This window comes from Sorex fumeus, unplaced genomic scaffold (assembly GCF_029834395.1).
Source record: "Sorex fumeus unplaced genomic scaffold, SorFum_2.1 ptg000024l, whole genome shotgun sequence".
In the NCBI taxonomy this organism is placed as follows: Eukaryota; Metazoa; Chordata; class Mammalia; order Eulipotyphla; family Soricidae; genus Sorex; species Sorex fumeus.
The window spans coordinates 3257376-3280011 of record NW_026606081.1 but is presented as its reverse complement, the minus strand read 5'-3'; the positions used below and the strand labels follow the sequence as shown (position 1 = coordinate 3280011).

At 49.5% G+C, this 22636-nt stretch overlaps 1 protein-coding gene across 3 annotated transcripts in view; it reads left to right on the top strand.

Moving 5' to 3' along the window:
* The window catches only part of ACSL1 (acyl-CoA synthetase long chain family member 1), a 71953-nt gene extending 58184 nt beyond the window's left edge, over positions 1 to 13769 (top strand). For all 3 annotated transcript variants that reach the window (XM_056113962.1, XM_056113963.1, XM_056113964.1), the window contains exons 12-21: positions 1149 to 1283; positions 2821 to 2955; positions 3536 to 3631; positions 4583 to 4655; positions 5357 to 5445; positions 5975 to 6091; positions 8196 to 8339; positions 10236 to 10337; positions 10424 to 10495; positions 12124 to 13769. In XM_056113962.1, the coding sequence (XP_055969937.1) occupies positions 1149 to 1283; positions 2821 to 2955; positions 3536 to 3631; positions 4583 to 4655; positions 5357 to 5445; positions 5975 to 6091; positions 8196 to 8339; positions 10236 to 10337; positions 10424 to 10495; positions 12124 to 12264 (1104 nt within the window). In that variant the 3' untranslated portion in view covers positions 12265 to 13769. The remainder of the gene's footprint in view (positions 1 to 1148; positions 1284 to 2820; positions 2956 to 3535; positions 3632 to 4582; positions 4656 to 5356; positions 5446 to 5974; positions 6092 to 8195; positions 8340 to 10235; positions 10338 to 10423; positions 10496 to 12123) is intronic.
* Positions 13770 to 22636: the final 8867 nt, after the last annotated feature.

Below are 22636 nucleotides of genomic sequence, written 5' to 3'. Positions count from 1 at the left end.
TCAGCAGCCACCAGGGCCGTGCTGGATGTTGGAGATGGGAGATAACTAAGGGGTCCTTATTTTGCAACTGGTCACTACCCTGTGGGGTTACTTCCTCTAAAGGATCAAGAATCACTGGGTCCCCTCTTCCACTTCACCTCAAGAAATCTTGGGAGACTGTGGAGTGATCTCAGATGAGTTCATACAGAACGTGTCTACCTACTTTCATCTTAGAACTATTTGGGGGAGGCTGACACAATAGTACAGCGGGCAGGCTGCTGGCATGAGGCCTACCCGAATGACTCCCAAGCACCACCTATGGTCCCCCGAGCCCACCACCAGGAATGATCCCTTTGTGCAGAGTCAGGAGTAAACCCCAAGCAACATCGGTTGTGGCCCCCCAAACAAAAAATAAAAGTATTTGTGAGAGGCAGGCCGTTGAACAAGAGCCTCCTTAGCTTTCCCTCTGAAACGGGGAACCAGGATCTGTCTTCCTAGTGGTCTCATCGTTCAAGCCTGAGATGGCTGTACCTCTGTAGCGTCGCCTTTTGAATCTTTCTTTTGAAAACTGAAAATAGGCAGATTCTTTGTCACACGCATCTGGCTTGCCATTACAATTTGCATTAGACAGGAGGAAAAGTGGGTGGGATGGATTTTTGCTGACTAGCAAGCCAGCCTGGATGTCCTAACGTTACCACTGCAGCGTATTGACGTGGCTTTTAGAAATTTTTCAGTTAGCTTCAAATAAAAGAAAACGAGACATTAATAAGCTTGGATGGCTGACAAGTAGCAAAGTCTTTGTTTTGAAAATAAATTCGATGTAAAATCTCTGAGAGGCTAAAAATATATTTTGCTTACATAATACCATGTCATTCACTCAGCAGATATGTATCATGAGGTTAAAATAGCAGAACCTCGGATCATCCAAAACAACAATCCCTGGTTCTTTTTTTTTTTTTTTAACCCACCGCTTTCTCTTCAGTGGGTAAGGCTGATAAGAAAAATGCCGCATTTTCATGTTGCGTAATGATCAAAGAATGCAAATCCGTTTTCTAGAAAGCTGACTGTGTTTAGGAAATCCAAGATTTGCCTGAAAGTGAAGCCTGTGTGTTCGCTCGTGTTCACGCCACTGCAGTGACAGCATGATTGGTTCTTCCCGTTCCCTCTAGTGTGTAATGCTGTGTCATGGAGCAAAAATAGGATTTTTCCAAGGAGATATCAGGCTGCTGATGGATGACCTCAAGGTGCTCCAACCCACTGTCTTTCCTGTGGTCCCAAGACTACTGAACCGGATGTTTGACCGAGTAAGTCCCAAGCAGCAGAGCGGGAGACAGAGCCCTGGGCTTTGAGTCCAAGACGTAGGTTTGAATTGGACTAAGCAGGAAACCACAGAAAATGCCCTTGAGTCCCCCAAGGACCTGTCCTTTGTACATCTATAAAACAGGAATGTATTGAACCCACAGAGCCTTTGATTAAGATTTTGAGAGAAAAACGGTTTGCACAAGAACACATTTCATAAACCATTAGACAAAACCCAGGCATAAGGAGCAGGGTGGGGGGCATGGTGGGGGTTGGGGAATCTCACTATATTTTTACCAGAAGCTCTTGGTAGTTTTCTGTTTTTCATATACTATCACCTCACCCCTACCCACTCGCTGGGAAGTGAAGGGGCAGATTGCATCACATGAAAACTGTCAGGATGTAACGGTTTTCTTGATGGCCAAACCCGAGACTGAAAAGGCCGTTCCCCTGGGACCAGCTACCCGCAGCGGCTGGACAGGAATGGAATGGCCACTGTCTCTGCAGTGAATTTGGCCTGGGCTCTTTCTCATGGTCCTTATGCTGATTGAGATAGAGATTCTGGCATCTATGAGAACCTTCTTTTTTCTAATGGTTACTTTTTTAAAAAATTTTTGAGATCATTATTGAAATAATCTACATATCAGCTCTTCACCATTTTGTATTATACAGCTCAGAGTTATTGCTGGGATTGAGGGTTGGGGGATTTGGGGGCTCCATGGCCCTGAGACCACAAGGTGGTGGTGCCAGGTGAGGTCCTGAGGATGAGGTGCTGCTTGGGTGACCACCTGGGCTACATCTGGCGATGCCCAGGAGGCTTTGTGGTACCAAAGCAGGATTTGACCCCTTAGTACAACTGTAACCCCTGGACTACCTCCCTGATCCTTGATCTGAGGCTGTTAATATATTCATGATGATTCACTCATCACCACCGTCCATTTCAAAATACATCAAGTACCTCAAAAAAAGAACCCCTTAGCTCTCACCTTCCACCTTCCCCCCAACCTCCAAGTTCCTACCCACAGCGTTTCTACCCCTGGAACTATAGATTTCCCTATCCTGGACTTTCAGAAGGGCCAGTAGACTCATGGAGGAGGCGTTCTTTCGTGACTACCCTCTTTGACATAGGGTGTTCTTAGTATTCATTCATGTGGCGACAGAGCCCAGCTTTGTCCTTTTTCAGTAGCTGAGTCATGTTCCAGCATGTGAATGGGACACAGTGATGGACGGCTGGATGGTTCCCCCTCTTCAGCTCTCATGAATCAAAGGTCACTGTGAACATTCATGCACAGGTCTCCATGTAAAGAAGTGCTTTTGTTCTTCTTGGTATCTGCTCCCTACGCTCCCAGAGGTCTAAGTTTCCCCACATGAGGAGCGTCAGCCTCTTGTCTAAAGTAACTGCACCATGTCCGGTCCCGCTAGCAAGAATGTGATGATTCCCACTTCCCCACATTCCTCACCACCCTTGTTATTCCCAGATTTTTCTCTCTAGTCCAAGCAGTCCTGGTGGGCATGAACTCTTCTCATTTGTTGACTCATTAGATTTTCAGCCAAGCGAACAGCACAGTGAAGCGGTGGATGTTGGACTTCGCCTCCAAACGGAAGGAGGCCGAGCTTCGCAGTGGCATCGTTCGGAACAACAGCCTGTGGGATAAACTCATCTTCAAAAAAATCCAGGTACCCGCGTACACCCCTTCTTCTCGGGCACACAACTCTGGGTTCCAGAATTCCTGCAAGGGCGTTTAGCAAAAGAGAGGGTGGGTGGGGCATGGAGGTGAAGGAGAGAATATGCTTCCTTCACCTTGTCACACTTCCAAAAAAATCAAGGACAAAATCAAGAGGTTCCCCCTAGTACCCAAGACAAATCTCAACAACTGGGGTACTGCAGCCTCTCTCCGCGTCCGTTTTGTTTTGCTTTTCTGGAACAAGTATGTCCCTCTTGAGACAATTTTTGGGGTTGATTTTAACCTGAATAGTTAAGCATGTGGAATGCCGCAGGTTGGTGGTTGACCAGTTGCCCCCAAGTCCAGCCTACCCTTTTATAACTCCAAGAACCACCAACAAGTAAAGGTAGATGGCATCGTTCCAGGTGGAAACAAACTCCAGGCAGGTGTTCCCCACACATCAGTGGGAAGCAGAAGGCCAAGGGGGGTGGGAGAGGTGAGGGGCAGGATTCCAAGCGGGTGGCTGAGAGGAGCCCACCGAGGCCCAGCTGTCTGACCCTCGTTCATTCTCTCCCCTCTTCCCACCGTGGCAGTCAAGCCTGGGAGGAAAAGTCCGGCTGATGGTCACAGGAGCGGCGCCCGTGTCCGCCACTGTGCTGACCTTCCTTCGAGCGGCCCTCGGTTGCCAGGTGAGGCTACGAATGTGCCCCCACCCCCGCACCCTCCCGCACGCACTGTTCCATCATGTGTGGGCGCCACTGCCTGATCTGGAGGGTCATATGACTACGAGGCTGCTTGCAGAAGTAAATGCATAGAGGCATATACAAAATTCTGTACATATGCATGGTATGTAAGATGTATGTGATAGGTGATATATACATGACATGTGGCATGTATGTGGCATATGTATGCATAAACTGTACGAAAGATGCTTATGAACAACTAGCTTCTTCGTGTCTCATATCCTCAGGCCAAGAAATTGGCCTTTGTGTCCACCACTTAATTTTCCTCCAACACAAGGCACAATCCACATATGGGCTTTTAGATTTAGGCAGGGAGAGCATGGGAAACGCACATGAGTGACAAGGCATGGGCAGACCAGAGATCATGCTGTGGACCTGTTTGAAAGGGCTGGCGGTGCCAGGGCGGGAGGCCCACAGCCAGGCCCATTATGCCACACCGGGCTTCCCTCCCTCGATCCTCGCTGAACCCCGTGTGCCAGGCAGCAGCTGGACCTGGTCCCAGGGTGGAGGTGTAGAGGACTGTGATGAAGTCCATTTTGGCATTGGGCAGATGGACCTGACAGGACATATGAGAAGCAGTTCCACCCCAGCGATGGAGGATGGTGTTTCTCCCAGGGGGCAATACTGCACCCCCTGGGAGAAGGTGCTGGAATAATCCGGGGGGGGGGGGCACCTTGAGTTCATTTGGGGACACTCTCTGTGTGTGGGGGATTAAAAGCAGCCGATCTCCACAGGACGCTAGGACACTGAGAAGAGTGTGTTTGTGTTTCATGAAAGCGAGGGGCAGGCCAGACTCATGCGGGAACCTCTGGTCAGAGGGCGCCCTTCCTCCTCCCCCCCCAACAATCCCTAGTGCACCAGAGCAGGCGCGACTGTTCCCCTCTGGCCTTGTTTCAGTTCTACGAAGGCTACGGACAGACCGAGTGCACTGCCGGCTGCTGCCTGACCTTGCCCGGAGACTGGACTGCAGGTAGTGGACGCAACGCCCCACAGGGCAAAGGGGCATGGCTTCACCGTTGCTGGTGTCTGAGAGCTGGCAACTACCATGACAGAGATTTGAGACGCCATGAAGACCATCTTATCATCTCATTCCTTCTTTGGACAAACTGGCAGGCTATCGAATGTAACCTGCTCACACGGCAGAGTCTGGCAAACTCCCCGTGGCATACCCAATATGCCAAATACCAGTAACAATGAAGGTTCTCATTCTCCTAACTCTGAAAGAGCCTTGAATATGGCACTTTTTTAAAAATCTCAGGGTTAGGACTAAGGAGACATTACTGGGGCCTGCTCGAGGCAATCGACGAATAACAGGATGGTCGTGATTGTGATTGTGAAGACCATCTCAGTCTTCCCATCCTAGGAGCCAGAGAGAGTTTTTAGAAAGCTTGCCTCCTGGTGTTCGTAAAGCCCCCGTAAAATCGGGAGCCAGATTATTTATACTTTGAAAAATAATTTGGAGCCTCAAACCTGACCAAGGTTCCTTGGGGGCCATTTGAATGGCTTTGTCTGTTCTAGGGAGACGCTCTCTGACTTCATTCGGCCACAGAGAGACGGACTCTCATTGCAGACAGCAGAAGGGGGTGCCAACCGTTCTCATCAAAGATAATTTGGCCTAAGGATATCAGTCACCCCCTTAGGAGTGATCATTCTTTCTCATTGAATATACAGGCCACGTCGGTGCCCCCATGCCTTGCAATTCCATAAAGCTGGTTGATGTGGAAGAAATGAATTACATGGCGGCCAAGGGCGAGGGGGAGGTGAGTCCAGTCCACCCCCACCCCAGGCCACCACCCTCGCTGGCTGCCCTGCTGCTCACCTGTGACAATCGCTGTGCATTCCGCTCACAGCCTTGGAGAGCCACTGGGATGGATAGTGTGATCCTAGAGTCAGGGACACTGAAGTGATGGAGGGGGGGGGGGGGGGCTTGGGCGGGATTCGGCCCCACGAGCACACACGTGATCTCCAGCGACCCGTGGTCTGGGACAGCCCCGCCTGCTAATTGCCCTGGGTGCCCATTAGTGAGCCACTGGCCTGCAGAATGAAAGCCTAATTACCGCAAAGTGATTTCGCCCCCTTTGGGGCTTCGCTACAACTGGGGCTGGTCTCCCTGCCCGCACTGATGGCAGCTGCAGCGTTCATTAAGGATGGGGAGTGGGGTGTTGGGGCTTCTCCCAACGCCCCGGGAATTGGGGAATCCAGAGGCACACATGCAAGCACGCCCGCACTTTTCTTTTTTGGGAAAAGCTCCCTAATGCTGTGAACACCTTCTTTTTTTCCCCTCCTGAGGTGTGTATCAAAGGGCCAAATGTATTTCAAGGCTACTTGAAGGACCCAAGCAAAACAGCGGAAGCTCTGGACAAGGACGGCTGGTTGCACACGGGGGACATTGGGAAATGGTTACCAGTAAGTGGGCGCCGCACCCCCCACCCCACCCCCGCCCCAGTGGCCACACCCCAGGACCCTCCTTCCCCCTCTCCTGTTGGATGGCACCATATCGGGGCTCCTTTGCCGAAGATGAGTCCCTAAAAACTAGCAAATTTCGTTGCTTATGATCTGATTCTGATATGATCTGCTACGATCTGGTTCTGATATGGGCAATTCTGGTCGCCACGCCTCATTTGAAATTTAGAGAGATGGATTTTCATACAGCTGCCACGCCTTACGTGGGGACTTTAGGGAAACTTGGTGGGGGGCAGGCTAACAGATGGGGCCAGGCACATACCCAGGGCACGATGCCTGTTTTTTAGGTTGATTATCATACACACACACACACACACACACACACACACACGCACACGCACACACGTATCACATAGTAATTTAGGACTCAGACCAACACCTCTGAAATTAGTCTCAGGACCATTAACTGTAGAGAGACTGCAGAGTCAAACTTAGGAGTGACAGATGTTGGGCGGGAAACTGTTCTGACTATCGGTTTGGCTGATGGCACATACTGTGGGAAACCCCTGACCTCGTCTAAGTTGTGGCTGTGTGTCTAAAGGCAGACACAAACACGGCCAATGCCATTGATGTCCTGAGTCCGAGTCTTGTCTGTTTAAGGTGCTTGATACTCTGAAATTTCTGTTCACCTGAAAAATCTCCACTCCCCCAAGATTTTTTTTTCTTTTTGGGTCACACCCAATGATGCTCAGGGGTTACTCCTGGCTTTGCACTCAGGAATTAACCCTGGTGGTGTCGGAGGAACATATGGGGTGCTGGGGGTTGAACATGGGTTGGCCCAAACTCCCTACCCACTGTACTATCACTGAGGTCCCCAAGATTTTTTGAAATTTATTCATGTATTTATTGTTGAACCACCATGAGAAACACAGTGACAAAGTTGTTCATGGTTGGGTTTCAGTCATGCAGTGTCCCAACCCCCATCCCTCCACCAGTGTAAATTTCCCACCACCAATGTCCCCAGTTTCCCCCAGTTTCCCTCCCTCCACCGCCCCCCTCCCACCAGCCTGTCTCTTTGGCCAGCACTTTCTTTCTCTCTTCTCTCTCTCTCTTTCTCTCTCTCTCTCGCTCTCTCTCGCTCTCTCTCTCCCTCTCTCCCTCTCTCTCATTTTGCTCATCACGGTTTGCCGCACAGATGTTGAGAGGCCATCATGTTCGTTCCTTTACCTACTTTCAGCACCCACTCCCTCAACTTAATGCAGATTTCAGAATGCCTACGTTATCTAGAAATAAAGCCCCCTTTTTCGATTGCCCAGAGGGATTCAGTCTGTTCCAGCCCTAATGAACACACCTCGTAATCTCTCTGGAGGTTGATTGCTCCTTTTGAAGGTGGAAACGAGGCAATAAAGGACAAGAGAACCCTGGAAACTTTCCCAGATGACTTTGGGAAGCTTGAGCAGGACCCTGGAATGAGGGGTGTGTGGGGGGACAGGGAGGGGGTTGGAATTTAAGTGGCGGGGTTTGGTTACTACTGGACTTTGGGTACAGGAATGCTGGTATTTCCACAGTTATGATGTTAGGAGTCAGACGACAGGGTTCAGGGGGTTGCGGGGGCAGGGTGTCACGCACACACACACACACACACACACACACACACACACACACACACTTCGATCCAACGAGGAAAGATATCAGCCTTTCTGTAGGGAATGTGTCCAGAGCTCTTGGTCCATGCTGAGTGCTGTGGGTGGCTAAACCCATCCCAGTTCTCAAAGAACAGGACCCCACAGAGGTGCCATCAAATGACTAGAGATTAGACATGAGACCCCAGGAACTGTGCTAAGCTGGAGGCTGCAGACTTAGCAGGGCTTGCTGGTCGACCCAGGGCCAACCACCGACAGTGAAGAATGAAACTGAGCTCAGGCGTCGCCTCTCACTCTCTCTGCTAAGCGGCGGAATCTCTCAAGGGTTCTGTTTTCCTCCCTGTAATAGGACCATCACGAAGCTCTTCGAGGTTTCTCAAGGGTTCCCTGATGGGTGGGGTTGCGCCTCCGTGGGAACCAGCCAGGCACCCACTCACAGGACCCCCTCTCTTTCCGTGGATTAGAATGGCACCTTGAAGATTATCGACCGGAAAAAGCACATATTTAAACTGGCCCAAGGAGAATATATCGCACCTGAGAAGATCGAGAACATCTACATGCGAAGCGAGCCCGTGGCGCAGGTGTTCGTGTATGGAGAGAGCTTGCAGGTGGGCATTTCCTGCTGGGGCCACCTGCCCACAGCCCATGGGGGTGGCCAGCACTGCCCGGTCCTTAAATCTGATGGTGACTTTGCCAGAACATTAGTGATGCATCCTTGGGGCTTTCTGCTTAGTATGTCTTAATGTTTCATTTCCATGCGTCTGTTGGATAAAGATTCTGGGAATAAGGTTTTAAAAAAAAAGTCTTATCACAAGGGAAATAGTGACTTGTAGATTATAAAAAAAAAAAAGTTGAGGGGCTGGAGCGATAGCACAGCGGGTAGGGCATTTGCCTTGCACGCAACCAGCCAACATGGCCGACCCAGGTTCGATTCCCAGCATCCCATATGATCCCCTGAGCACCACCAGGAGTAATTCCTGAGTGCATGAGCCAGGAGTAATTCCTGAGCATTGCCGGGTGTGACCCAAAAAGAAAAAAAAAAGTTGAATATTTTCCAAATTAAAGTCAGCTTTTTATGGTTTTGTTTTGTGTGGGGAGGGCCACACCTGGTGTTGCTCAGGGCGTACTCCTGGCTGTGCCCAAGGATCACTCCTTGGGGGACTTAGGGGACAGTATGTGGTGCTGGGGGTAGAACCCAGCTCAGCAGTGTGCAAGGCAAGTGCCTTCCCCTTCTGTACTAGGGCTCCAGCCCCTACACTCAACTTATTAAGGAAACTCCTATGGTTTATTTTTTTTTTGAGCAACTGGAGATTGTGGTAAAGGTAAAGGTAAAGGCCTTCCCATTGATCATCGATTTGCTCGAGCGGGCCCAGTAACGTCTCCATTGGAGACTTTGTTGTTACTGTGTTTGGCATATCGAATACATCGCGGGGAGCTTGCCAGGCTCTGCCGTGCGGACGAGATACTCTCGGTAGCTTGCCGGGCTCTCCGAGAGGGGCAGAGTCAAACATACATTTGGAGTCAAAAACTAAAGTCAGTAAGGCGATGCAAACATGTGCCCCCAAAGGGGAGATAGATGGGAACCAAGAAGAAGTTATCTTTCCAGAAAGTTATCTTTGGAGAAATCTTGATTTTAAAAATGACATTAATAGATTATTCTCATTGTATTTTTTAATTTTTTGAGGAGTTGGGGGTTGGGCCAGACCTGGTGGTGCTCAGGGCCTTCTCCTGGCTCTCTGTCACTCCGGATGAATGTCAGATGAGGTTCCAGGGATCAAACGATCAAACCAGGGTCAGCAACATGCAGGACAAGCTCTTTTAAGCCCTGTACTTTCTCTTGGCCCTAGAAGAGTATTTTCTTGTAAGAGACGGTGTCATATCTAGAATCGTACCTACTAGATCATCCTTTGATATTTAGTTTTCCTGTGGTGAGTCAATAAATGCAAAAACGATCCTTGATTTTTCTGTAACTAAAATGTAAAGGACAGGGGCTGGAGCGATAGTACAGCAGGGAGGGCCTTTGCCTCGCACGCAACTGACCTGGGTTCTGTCCCCGACATCCCATATGGTACCGCGAGCACTATCAGGAGTGATTCCTGAGTGCAGAGCCAGGAGTAACCCCTGAGCATCACTGGTATGATACCCCCCAAAAAAGATAGTACTGGGGGGTGGGGGGAAACGTAAAAATAAACCTTTGGATAGTTTTTTTTAAAAAAAAAATCCGTGTAAATGTACTTCCTCTTTTCAAAGCAGTTGTGCCTTCTGTCCCTGTTGATGAAAGTGGTCACAAAAGGAGAGGAAGGAGGGTTTTGTTGGCCTTTGCTTCCCGGTGTTCTCTGAAAGCACCTTCTCCCACAGTCCGGCCATGGCCACTATCCTGGACCGGGTCTGCCTTAGCCACAGCTTAGAGGCCTCTCATGCTGAGAGAGGGCCGTGTCTCGGCGGGACAGTTACCTCCCAGCATCCGATCAAGCCGTACAGTAACTCACTTGTCTGTGTTCAAGGCGTTTCTCGTGGGCATCGTGGTGCCCGACGCTGAGGCGTTATCTTCCTGGGCCAAGAAGAAGGGATTCAGTGGATCCTTCGACGAGCTGTGCAGGAACAAGGTGAGGCGTGGGCAGGTGCGGCTGTGGGCCTTAGAGCTGGCTGTGTGGGCAGCAGGCAAAACTCCCTCCTCTTCCCCCCTCCTTAGGATGTCAGTAAAGCGATCCTGGACGACATGGTGAGACTCGGCAAAGAATCTGGCCTAAAAACATTTGAACAGGTAAGACTTCCATCTGTGTGCCCAAATCCCATTTGGTGTGTCTTTTTCTTTCTTTCCTTCTTTCTTTCTTTCTTTCTTTCTTTCTTTCTTTCTTTCCTTCTTTCTTTCTTTCTTTCTTTTCTTTTTTCTTTCTTTCTTACTTTCTTTCTTTCTCTTTCTTCCTTTCTTCCTTTCTTCCTTTATCTTTCTTTCTTTCTCTCTTTCTCTCTTTATCTTTCTTTCTTCCTTTCTTTCTCTTTCTTCCTTTCTTTCTCTCTCTCTTCTTTCTTTCTTTCTTTCTCTTTCTTCCTTTCTTTCTCTTTCTTCCTTTCTTCCTTTCTTTCTCTCTCTCTTTCTCTCTCTTTCTTCTTTCTTTCTTTCTTTCTTTCTTTCTTTCTTTCTTTCTTTCTTATTGGATCACCATGAGACACTGTTACAAAGCTTTCATGTTTGAGTTTCAGTCAAGAATGATCAAACACCCATCTCTCCACCAGTGCACATTCTCCACCACCAATGTCCCCAGTATATGCCCTCCCCCTTTCCAACCCTCCCCCTGCCTCTATGGCAGACAATTTTTCCCCATAATCTCTACTTTTGGGCATTATGGTTTGCAATATAGATACTGAGAGAGGCTATCATGTTTGGTCCCTTTTTTGGGGGGGGGGTCACACCCAGCAATACTTAGGGGTTCCTCCTGGCTCTGCACTCAGGAATTACTCCTGGTGGTGCTCAGGGGACCATATGGGATGCTGGAAATCGAACCCGGGTCGTCCACATGCAAGGCCAACTCCCTACTCACTGTACTATCGTTCCCAGCCCTCATGTTTGGTCCTTTATCTACTTTCAGCATGCATTTTCCATCCCAAACTGTTCCTCCAACTCTGATGTGTCTTTTGACTCGAAAGCTTTGCTTGGGATGGGGAGGAGTTGAGGGCCACACCTGATGGTGTTTGGGGCTTACTCACGGCTCTGTGCTCAGGCAGCACTCCTGGCTGGGCCCAGGGATCAGGCTGGGGTAAGCAAACACCTCGATCCCCACACTCTCCCAGGCCTCTCCAAGATCGCTTTCATTATGGTACGTATAGAAGGTGCAATGACAACCAGAAATAGAACACAAATTGTCTACTGTTGCCTTTTCAGCAGATCTGAGTGTTGGGGTAAAATCTCAAATAATAATGGTGGGTCTGGTGTCAAAATATTGAATGTGATAAAAGTAGAGAGAGAGTAATATGGAAATCATCTGCCCCACAGGTAGGGGGAGGGTGTGGGATGGGGGTACATTGGGGTTTTTGGTAGTGGAGAATGGGCGCTGGTGAAGGTACGGGTGTTTCATTGTATGACCGAGACTTAGACCCGAAAGCTTTGTAACTGCTCTCATGGTGATTCAATAAATAAAATTATATATAAAAAAAAAAGAAGGTGCAATGACATGAGGCCTGAGGAACAAACACAGACAGCTTGGCAGGGAGGGGACTTTTTTCTAACCCAGAGTGTATGTGTTTGAACCCTGGAGGTCAAGATCAGCTCCTGAATGGGGCTGGATTGGCTGCAATGCCCCTCAGCATCTTTCTGCCCTTGACCTCAAATACCCTTTCCACTCCAGTTGAGTCTGTCCCCTTGCCCCCTCTCACGCCTTCTGTTCCTTGCAGGTCAAGGGCATTGCTCTCCACAAGGAGTTATTTTCAGTGGAGAATGGCCTTCTGACTCCAACAATGAAGGCCAAGAGGCCAGAGCTGCGCAAGTATTTCCGGTCACAGATAGACGAACTGTATGCCACCATCAGAGTCTAACGGGAAGGGAGCACGCGCCGAAGGAACCATTACGCCTCCACAGCCTGCGCCGATGGCCTTCGTGTCGGGAATATTGATGACAGCAAGCTTAGGGAAGGAAAGGTCCGTGTTTGACTTGTCCATTCAGGGTTCTTGTCATAGGCATATTAGAGGAAACGGAACACTGCCTTATAAAGTCACCTCGCGTTGCAGACCATGCTTATTTATGATGATCCACAATTTCCCAAAATGAGCCTTAAAAATTTGCAAAGGGGGCACCTGTAAACGTGCTAAGTTATTCAAGACTTCCTCGGTTGAAAAGGCGGGTGCGAAACCTTCTGTCTCCTGTTTTTCTAACCAAGGGGTTAGGACTTGGCTATTTCTGCAAAGTCTGCTACTTGCTGCAAAGCCTGCTCTCCGTCTGCTGCTCTGAAGAGTACGGCACGTGGGAAAGACACTGCCCCTTCAAACACAGGGACAGCTGTCCCAGCTGGAAACTCTCACAAGAGGACCAGAGAGACCTGGTTGATCCCCGCCTCCGTCCCTTCCCTTCTCCCCCACACACGGCCCTGCCTACCAAGGGCTCTGGATCCCACGCGCTTCTCCACACCCCGAACCCGCTGTGATTCCTCTGGGAATGTCCCAGAATGGCACAGGACAGACCCACTTCAGAGCAGAGACCGACTGGGGCCACTTGCTCAGAAGAGATGGCCCCCAGACCCTCCTTCCAGCCAGACCCCTCCTCTGTCTCTTCCCAGAAGTTGTTCCAAAAAAATACAAATCTGCCTTCAACTCTACCGGGGACACAAGCATTTCAAGGTAGAATGCCCTGGATCGACCACACTTAACTGTGGTGCCGAACAGCCGTCCGTTTTACCTTCGCGGAACCAACCACTCTGTCTGTAATGGCCAACGGATTCTCAAAACTCAAAGGTTTTCAGCTCAAAAGATCATGTAGTTCACTGGCCTTTTATTCCCCCAGAATAAAGTCTCAGGCAAGACTTGTCTTTAAAGCTAGGAAGGGGGTAGACAAACTTGGGTACTTATTGAAATGGACAGTAATAAACAAATGCTCTTAAAACGCTACCTGAATTCTATGAAATGTATTTGACAAGCCAAAATTCTAGGAGGTAGAAATCTGGAGAACTCATTTCCTGGGATGAACATCTCAAGGGATTTTTTTTTTAAGTTGATTTGGGAAATTAGCAGCATTTCACTTTACTGCGAATCTTTGCCACGCGTGATTGTCGTTTATACCTTTAAAGCAGTTGTTTGGAGGTGTGTGACAGTACCCGTATTACACAAGCACAACTGGGTTTGCACTAAAGAATTGTCATTGTAATAACACTATTTGGTAGCCTAACTTCATGTGTGTGTTCTTAATTGCACAAAAAGTCAATCATTTGTCACATTGGGGTTTTGAATGTTTGCTTTAAGTGTTGGCTATTTCTATGTTTTATAAACCAAAACAGAATTTCCAAAAACAATGAAGGAAACCAAAATAAATATTTCTGCATTTCAAATGAGTGAAGCGTCTCCTTTCACTGCCAGGTATAAAATCTGGGGCAGCCTTCACGTACACTAGCCACGTGCAAGAATGGCCCCAGTCCATAATCCCTCCCCAGCAATGATTCCACCCTCTGCATCATCCCTATAAGGACATATCAGGACCCTTCCAGGTGCTGACAGGACCAACCCCCCCTTCACTGGTGAAGACCAAGTGTATGTATCAAAGTGAAGAAGAAAATCTCAAAACCGTGCAGGAATCATCTGGATACATCTTTTGAATTTTTAGTGGGGGGAAGATAGTCAACAGTGCTCGGGGGCTACTCCTGACTCTGTGCTGAGATGTGTGGGGGCATGAGGGGGTCATGGAAAGGGATGTTCTCGGACAACCCTGCAATGCTGGGGTTTGAACCCAAGGCCTCCTACATACAAAAGCTGCGTTCATTCGGCCCTTGGAACCATCTCTCCTGCCCAGGTCCGAGGGATACTCTTAAAAATGAAAATTATTTACTGAGAAGCTGCCTTCACCAAGAGGTTGGCTATAGCTGGTGGTTCCTTTGAGGCCTTAATTCTGTGGCTTTTGATCGTTATCTTACTGTTCAACTCCTTCAGAAGGTATCTCCTTCAGAGCAGAGACTTGCCTTTTTCTCTACTGTCTGTATTCTTATCATTTAATAGATGTTCCTTCCCATAATTATGTCATAAACCCCTCATTTCTTAGATAACTTTTCATAGTTTGTGTCTATCTATGTCTGTCCTGTCCCACCTGCCCACACGGCAGAGCCTGGCAAGCTCCCCGTGGCGTATTTGATATGCCAAACACAGTAACAATAATGGGTCTCATTCCCCTGACCCTGAAAGAGCCTCCAATATGGAATCGTTGGGTAGGATGAGTGAGGAGAGGCTGCCAAAATCTCAGGGCTGGGACAAATGGAGACGTTACTGGCGAATGGAGATGTTACTGGCGCTCACTCGAGCAAATCAATGAACAACAGGATGACAGTGATCCCAGCTTCAAATTTTGTGATTAGTTTATGCATTTGTGTTGTTGTTTTGTTTTGTTTTGTTTTGTTTATTTGTATTTAAATTATGTCTGTCCATGCTCAGGGCTGACTCCTGGCTCTGCACTCAGGGATCACTCCTGGCAGTGCTGGGGATTGAAACCAGCCCCACATGTGTAAGGAAAGGGCCCTGCCCCCACACTGTCTCTCTGAACTACCTCCCTGGCCCTTGTATTTGTCTCACTTTGTCTCCAGGGGAACTCTTAATCTAATCTGCCTCTTAATCTCTTAATCTATTCTGCCCTTTTTAGTCAGGATCCTTATCTCTTCCCCAAACAAATCTGAATTCAAAATATGGACATTATAGACAAATATAATAAATATGGTAAAAGTATGGTAGAAGTGTGTCAGAAGATACATATCTTTCTGAGTTCTTCACGGTCATGGTCCTCCCGTTGTTCATCGATTTGCTCGAGCGGGCCCAGTAACGTCTCCATTGGAGACTTTGTTGTTACTGTGTCTGGCATATCGAATACGTCACTGGTAGCTTGCCAGGCTTTGCTGTGAGGGCGAGCTACTCTCGATAGCCTGCCGGGCTCTCCGAGAGGGGCGGAGGAATTGAACCTGGCACGGCCGAGCCGGCTGCGCAAGGCAAACGCCCTACTGCTGCGCTATCCCTCCTGCCCTTTAATAAATATATTATTTAATATATAATGGGCTGGAGCGATAGCACAGCAGGTATGGTGTTTGCCTTGCACGTGGCTGACCCAGGTTCGATTCCTCTGTCCCTCTTGGAGAGCCTGGCAAGTTAGCAAGAGTATCCCGGCCACACGGCAGAGCCTGGCAAACTCCCCATGACATATTCAATTTGCCGAAAACAGTAACAACAAGTCTCACGATGGAGACGTTACTGGTGGTGCTCCAGAAAATAGATGAACAATGAGAGGACAGTGCTACAGTGCTATAATATATAAATATTAATATAGACCAGCCAGGGAGATAATACAGTAGGTAAGGCCCTCGCCTTGCTTAGGGCTGACCCTTGCTAGGGCTGATCTGGGTTTAATCCTCAGCACCCCAGATAGTCCCCCAAGTCCTGTCAGGAGTGATCCCTGAGCAGACAGAAGTCAGCCTTGAGCAATGCCATAGGTAGCCCAAAATAAGATTATGTATGTATGAATATGTGTATGTGATATATGATATATATCTATATATTTTGTTTATAGATTTATATGTACACACATATAAATATACATATAAATATGTGTCTATATAAATATGTATATATGGTATATGTCTACATATACATATTTTATATATTTATATATATAAATATGTATATATGAGTGTGCATATATGATATATGTCATATATTTTGTTTACATACTTATATGTATACACATGTAATTATGCGTATACATATAAATTTGTGTGCATATATACATATAAGTAATGTGTATATATGAGTGTATATACGATACATGTCTATATATACATATTTTGTACATATTTATATGTATGCATATATAAATATGTGCATATATGAGTGTGTGAATATATACATAAGTATATACATAAATATATATTTGTGAATATATACATGAATATATACATAAATATATATGTGTGTTTACATATGAGTGTATAGATGATATATGTCTATATACATATTTTGTATATATTATATATGTATACATATGTATATATATGTTTATATGGAGAGAGAGATCATACTCTAATTTCCTTAGCACATATTACTAGACCTGGAAACTTGTAGGTGCTCATTTCAAAAAAATAGCATTCAAGGACCGGAGAGACAGTCCAGGGGTAAGGTACTTGCCTTTCACGTGGCCAACCCCAGGTCCAACCCAAGCACCACGTGACTCCCAAGCACTCTCATTCCTGAGCACAAAGCCAGGAATGATCCCTGAGCACCACCAGGTATGGCAACAACAAGGCCAAATGCCAGAAAGTCTGCGCTCGGGAAACACTCCTCCTCCCTCCCACCCTGAATAACAAGCTTCTGCCTGCTGCCTCTTCGCTGTTTTCGCCTTGCTTCCCGTTCTTAGGTCAAATAACCGGAGAGGTTGCAGTGTGGAGACGTGCCCGGCTGTTTGCCCGTCAGCCTTTGTCGGGAGGTCTTCCAAGCCAGGCTCAGGACCCCTGCGGACTGTCTGAATGTTTCTCGCCAACGGGGCTGGGACCAGGAGTCCAGCATGAAGGCCCAAGGGTGTGGTGCTGCCTGGATCGTGCAGTGCCAGGGATCACTCAGGCCGTGCAGTGATGCTTGGGGGCACCAGGAATCAACCCAAAGTCAGCCACATGCAAGGGAAGTAAATGCCTTCAGCTCTGAGCCATCTTTCTGGCCCCTCAGCACTTTACAGAGGTGTCGCTTGCATGCTTATAAGCCTTTGACCCAGAGCCGCTGTTCTCATTTTATGGATTTTTCGTGATGTGCACAAGTAGTTCACCCAATGACACACAAGACAAGAATGGGAGCAGGAGCCAGGCCAGCAAGGGCCCACACACCCTGGCTAACGGGGCATCATTTTCTTTTTTTTTTAAATTGTCTGCAGGTATAAACTTATGGTTTTGACATTAAGAAATAAAAATAACAGGTAAAGAATAGAACTACCCAACCCTCCTCTGAAATACCTTCACCTCATTACATTATAGTCACATGACTGGAAGATAGCTTTGCATATCTCTTCTTTTCTATGCGTATATGCATTTTTTATTTTCTTTTTAAAACCTTAATAATAAAGTTTTAAATTATATGCACTGCAACCCAAAATAATGGCCTTCAATGTGAAGAATCTTTTACCAGTTGCATTTATATTTTAATTGAATCGCTGAGATAGAGCGTTACAATGATGTTCATGACTGGGTTTCAGTCATACAATGAGTGCATCTTCTTGTCCGTGACCATCTGGACCATACAAGGCGCAGGATCCTTGCTTGGTGCCAGCAGCTTGACCCTGAAGCTTTGGTACCAGTGCTTTTGATTCCTCTCTGGGCATTGTTCTCTGCTAAGGCATTGCTCTCTGCTGCCTCTCAGATGGTTTATCCAAAATGTGGCTTCTGCCTGGGCTGTCGATCACTCCAGATCCATTCAGGACCAGCGGCCGGTGGAAGCAGCCATTCTGTGTTTAGGAAGTAAAGCTGCATTTGGTGAATAAGCTGGGGCATGAGGCATTTTGCAGGCTCTTGAGTGCCCTTTGACGTTCTGGAAATTAGCGCTCTAGGGGTCAGCCCTCAAGAACTGCGGGTCTGCTCTGAGCTGCCACCTCTGTTGGGTTCTTCCACCTACATCCTCACTGAATTATCCCCCAAACCCTCCCGAGTACCAGATGCTGCATGTTTCTGGCCAGCTGAGTGCTGGGCAATGGGAACAGGTTTTGAGCAGACATACTCCTGCCCTTGAAGCTGGCTTTCTAACGGGGAGAGGGGGCAAGAAAGACGTCTGTGGGGTTGATGATGCTTTAAGAAACCAGCCAAGCACAGCCGGGAGGCGCTTGCCTTGCATGCATCTGACACCTGTTCGATCCCCAGCACCCCATATGGTCCCCTGAGCCCCACCAGGACTTATCCCTGAGCACAGAACTTAGAGCACCCCTGAATTATCCCTCTGGGATGCTAGAACATACCTGTGTGTCCATAAGGATAATCCAGGAGAGACAGACAGGCCTGGGGGCTGGACGATGCCCACATAGGGGGAAGGCTGACAGTCTGGGAGGAGTACGGCTCGAGCCCACAGTCAGAGACTGGCCGTTGGACAGCCTTGTCCACTGCAGTAAGAAGGAAGTGGGAGCGGCCAGACAGAGGAGACGGCAGTAGGGTACTCCATCTGCCTCAGTCTCTCTGTGCTCCTCAGAGCCCCGCCAGCAACAGTCCCAGGTACAGATGGGTGTGGCCCAAACTAAAAATCAAAATAAAATGGGGGCCTAGAGAATGTGGGTCACAAGTAGGAGGGTCCATGGGGATGGGGCGAGAATGCGAGGGCTCCTCCCTTCCATCTTTCCAGTATCAGCACCTGCTGGGGAGTGAGAGAGGCTGAGGCCGGAGCCCCACTGCCTCTGGGCTTCCTCCAAGTCTCCTCCTCTGGCCTGTGGCCTGGGGCCTGTGGCCTGGGGCAGGGCCTCATTTCCTGCTGAGGTGCCTCTCTGGGGTGCGACCTGAGCCCCACATCACCCAGCTGGGGGAGCTTTCCAGATTAGCCAGTGCTGAAGGGGGGCTCCAAAACTCCCCCCAGCAAGTACAGGGCCCCAAATGAGGCAGACAGGGGCGGGCGCCTGCTGGGAAGGGCTCTGGGAAGCCCACCCAGACTTTCCAGATGACCCCTGTGTCCACACCGCTGCTAGAGGTACAGGCCGAGTGAGGCTGCAGGGCACCGGCCATGGGGCTGCTCCCACCTGAAGCCACATCACACGGCAGTGCCAGGAACAGCAACTCGGATTTCCTGGGCACGTTTTCATCCAGGCCTCTGGGGAGGCAGCTGCCTGCCTGTCCCCAGGGAAGCAGGGGACAGAGGACTGAAGCCCCGCAGCTCCTGAGACCTGGGTCTGGCCAGGGGACAGAGGACTGAAGCCCCGCAGCTCCTGAGACCTGGGTCTGGCCAGGGGACAGAGGACTGAAGCCCCGCAGCTCCTGAGACCTGGGTCTGGCCAGGGGACAGAGGACTGAAGCCCCGCAGCTCCTGAGACCTGGGTCTGGCCAGGGGACAGAGGACTGAAGCCCCGCAGCTCCTGAGACCTGGGTCTGGCCAGGGGACAGAGGACTGAAGCCCCGCAGCTCCTGAGACCTGGGTCTGGCCAGGGGACAGAGGACTGAAGCCCCACAGCTCCTGAGACCTGGGTCTGGCCAGGGGACAGAGGACTGAAGCCCCGCAGCTCCTGAGACCTGGGTCTGGCCAGGGGACAGAGGACTGAAGCCCCGCAGCTCCTGAGACCTGGGTCTGGCCAGGGGACAGAGGACTGAAGCCCCGCAGCTTCTGAGACCTGGGTCTGGCCAGGGGACAGAGGACTGAAGCCCCGCAGCTCCTGAGACCTGGGTCTGGCCAGGGGACAGAGGACTGAAGCCCCACAGCTCCTGAGACCTGGGTCTGGCCCAGTGCGCCTGTCTCAGCCTCCTGCTCTGCAAGGATGGAGACAATATGCAGGTGCTGTGTGAGCGTTACCAGCAGGGTGTGTGTGGAGGGAGGGCGGGGGGGTGGGGGGAAGACCATCCACCAGCTGAGCAAACACAGTGCCACAGACCCCAGCCCATGAGGGCAGCACCCGCCCCTGAACCCCACACGCTCTAGACCCGAAGGCAGTTCAGACCTGGTTTCAAGTGCATTGGCTTCTCCTGTCCTCAGGGTCCCCAGGGAAGTGGCCGCCTTCCACCCACCCTGATACTGCACTGTACTGTAGCACTGCCCTCCCGTTGTTCATCCATTTGCTTGAGCGGGCGCCAGTAACGTCTCCATTGTGAGACTTGTTGTTACTGTGTTTGGCATATCGAATACGTCACGGGGAGCTTGCCAGGCTCTGCCGTGCGGGCGAGATACTCTCGGTAGCTTGCCGGTCTCTCTGAGAGGGACAGAATAATCGAACCCAGGTTGACCGCGTGCAAGGCAAACACCCTACCCACAGTGCTATCACTCCATCCTGATACTCAGCCTCAAAAAAAAGCCAGATTCTGTCCCCCTTCATCTTTTCTCTCTGCTCCACTGCAGAGTTCAAAGGGTAGAAAGTCTTGCCTGAGGTTTCATGCGGCCGCAGTGCAGAGTGAGTCACCCGAGAACTCCCTATCGCACGTCTACCTGAAGGGTCGTCCAGCAGCTGGGACCTGCAGGTCTTCATTGACCTGCATGTCACACTTGATGAACTTGCATGACACTTGTTTGTCAAATTGAAGACCTAAGGAAAGCAGTTGGGAAGATAAATGTGATGGAGATTTCTCAGGCTGTTCACTCTGCAACAGGGGCTCAGGAAAAGTGCCTTAGTTGACAAGTAGGGTTTTTGTTTTTTTTTGTTTTTTAATTCTGGTTCATTTGGGGTTTTTTTTCCCATAAGTATAATTTGCAGGCAAATTCTTTGAATGAGATTTTATTTGTGTGTTTTGGGGTCCACACCCAGTGGTGTTCAGGGGCTATTCCAGGCTTTGAGCTTAGGAATGAGCTCTGGTGGTGTCTGGGGACCATTTGGAGTGGCAGGGATTAAACGAGAGCCAACCTCGTGCCAGGCAAGCACCATACTGACTTACTATCTGGGCCTTCTGGAGAGTTTCCAGTGAGGGCAGGAATGGTTTCGGGCTGTCAGGTTGATCTGAATTTGTCCTTGCTACGTCTGAAGGTTGCTGGCTCCCCACCCCGCAGAAAAGGTTTCCTGCTTTGTGTGCGTTCTGTGGAAAGTGAAGATGGGCGTAGAGCAGCGCCCACTTTGGGTGTTAGCACCAGGCACAAAATAGGACAGGCAAGGAGTGTGGGTCTGAAAACCGGTTTGCTTGCATTTCTGCGGTAGGCAAGGGAGCAGCCACCGAGGGACTCTGGGTTTGGACTCTCTTGTTCCCACACCCACTGACATTGCCTTCACCACCCAGCTCTGCCTGCAGCCCTCAGCCTGCCGGGTCTGAGCTGTCATTGGGCAGGAACAGGGAGTATTTCCAGGGACATCCCAGGCATTCTGGGCTGCCACGTCTCAGATGGTTCCCCAACCATCTGCCCACTTCCCTGCACCCCTAGGTGGCATCCAGTTCTTGACCAGACAGCTGTACCAGCCTCTTAATGAACCTTCTCGTCCCCCTATTGGCCCCTGCTTACACCAACACCCCATCCACCACATTTCCTCCATGCTGCTGTTAGAACAGGGGGGTGCTACCCCATAGGAGGGGTGTGTAATTTTTCCATAAATTGGCTTCAAAGCAAACGCCGAGATGTATTGTCAGTCAATATTTGATGTGTGGGCTGGAGAGATAGGACAGCAGGGAGGGCACTTGCCTTGCCATGGCCGACCCAGGTTCCATCCCTGGCACCCCAGAGGATCCCCTGAGCGCTGCCAGAAATCACTTGAGCACAAAGTCAGGCATAAGACCTGAGTACCGCTGAGGGTGGTCACAAAACAAAACAAAACAAAACAAAACAATGTGATTCATGCAACTGATTTATATTCCCGTATACCCGGAGGCACCTGAAAAAGTCTCACAGGGCAAATAGGGTCTTCCTTCGACCCAGCAGTCACACCCATGAACCACCTCCTGCGCCTCCATGCAAGCTCGCCTACCGGCCCTGCTGCAGAGACTCACAAATCAATATTGAGAGAGATCAACCAGCTGCAAAAAGTTTTCAGACACCCACTTATGGCTGAAACATAAGGGGCACCCGGATGGGGGGAGGGTCAACCCCATGCCCATCCAAACAGAACCCCCTCAGCCACCTGCTCACTCCCACTCCAAAGTTGCCACCATGCCTCTGGCCAGACTCTATCACCTTGGGACCAAGTTCACCAAGAAATTAACTTGCTAAAAATTCAGGCTACTAGCTCAAGAAGTAAGTGAAACCTCTGGGCAAGAACGGAGTGCTGGGGCTGGAGCAATAGCACAGCGGGTAGGGCGTTTGCTTTGCACGCGTCCGACCCGGGTTCGATTCCCAGCATCCCATATGGTCCCCCAAGCACCGCCAGGAGTAATTCCTGAGTGTAGAGCCAGGAGTAACCCCTGAGCATTGCTGGGTGTGATCCAAAAGCAAAAAAAATAATAAATAAATAAAAAGAACTGAGTGCTGAGATTAGGCAGAGGGACAAACCTGATAACCTTGCAGTACCTGTGTTGTATGTAAACATGATGCCCAAAGCGGGGGAGGGGGGTACCTGCAGGCTTGGGGGGAATGGAAGGGAAACTGGGGACGT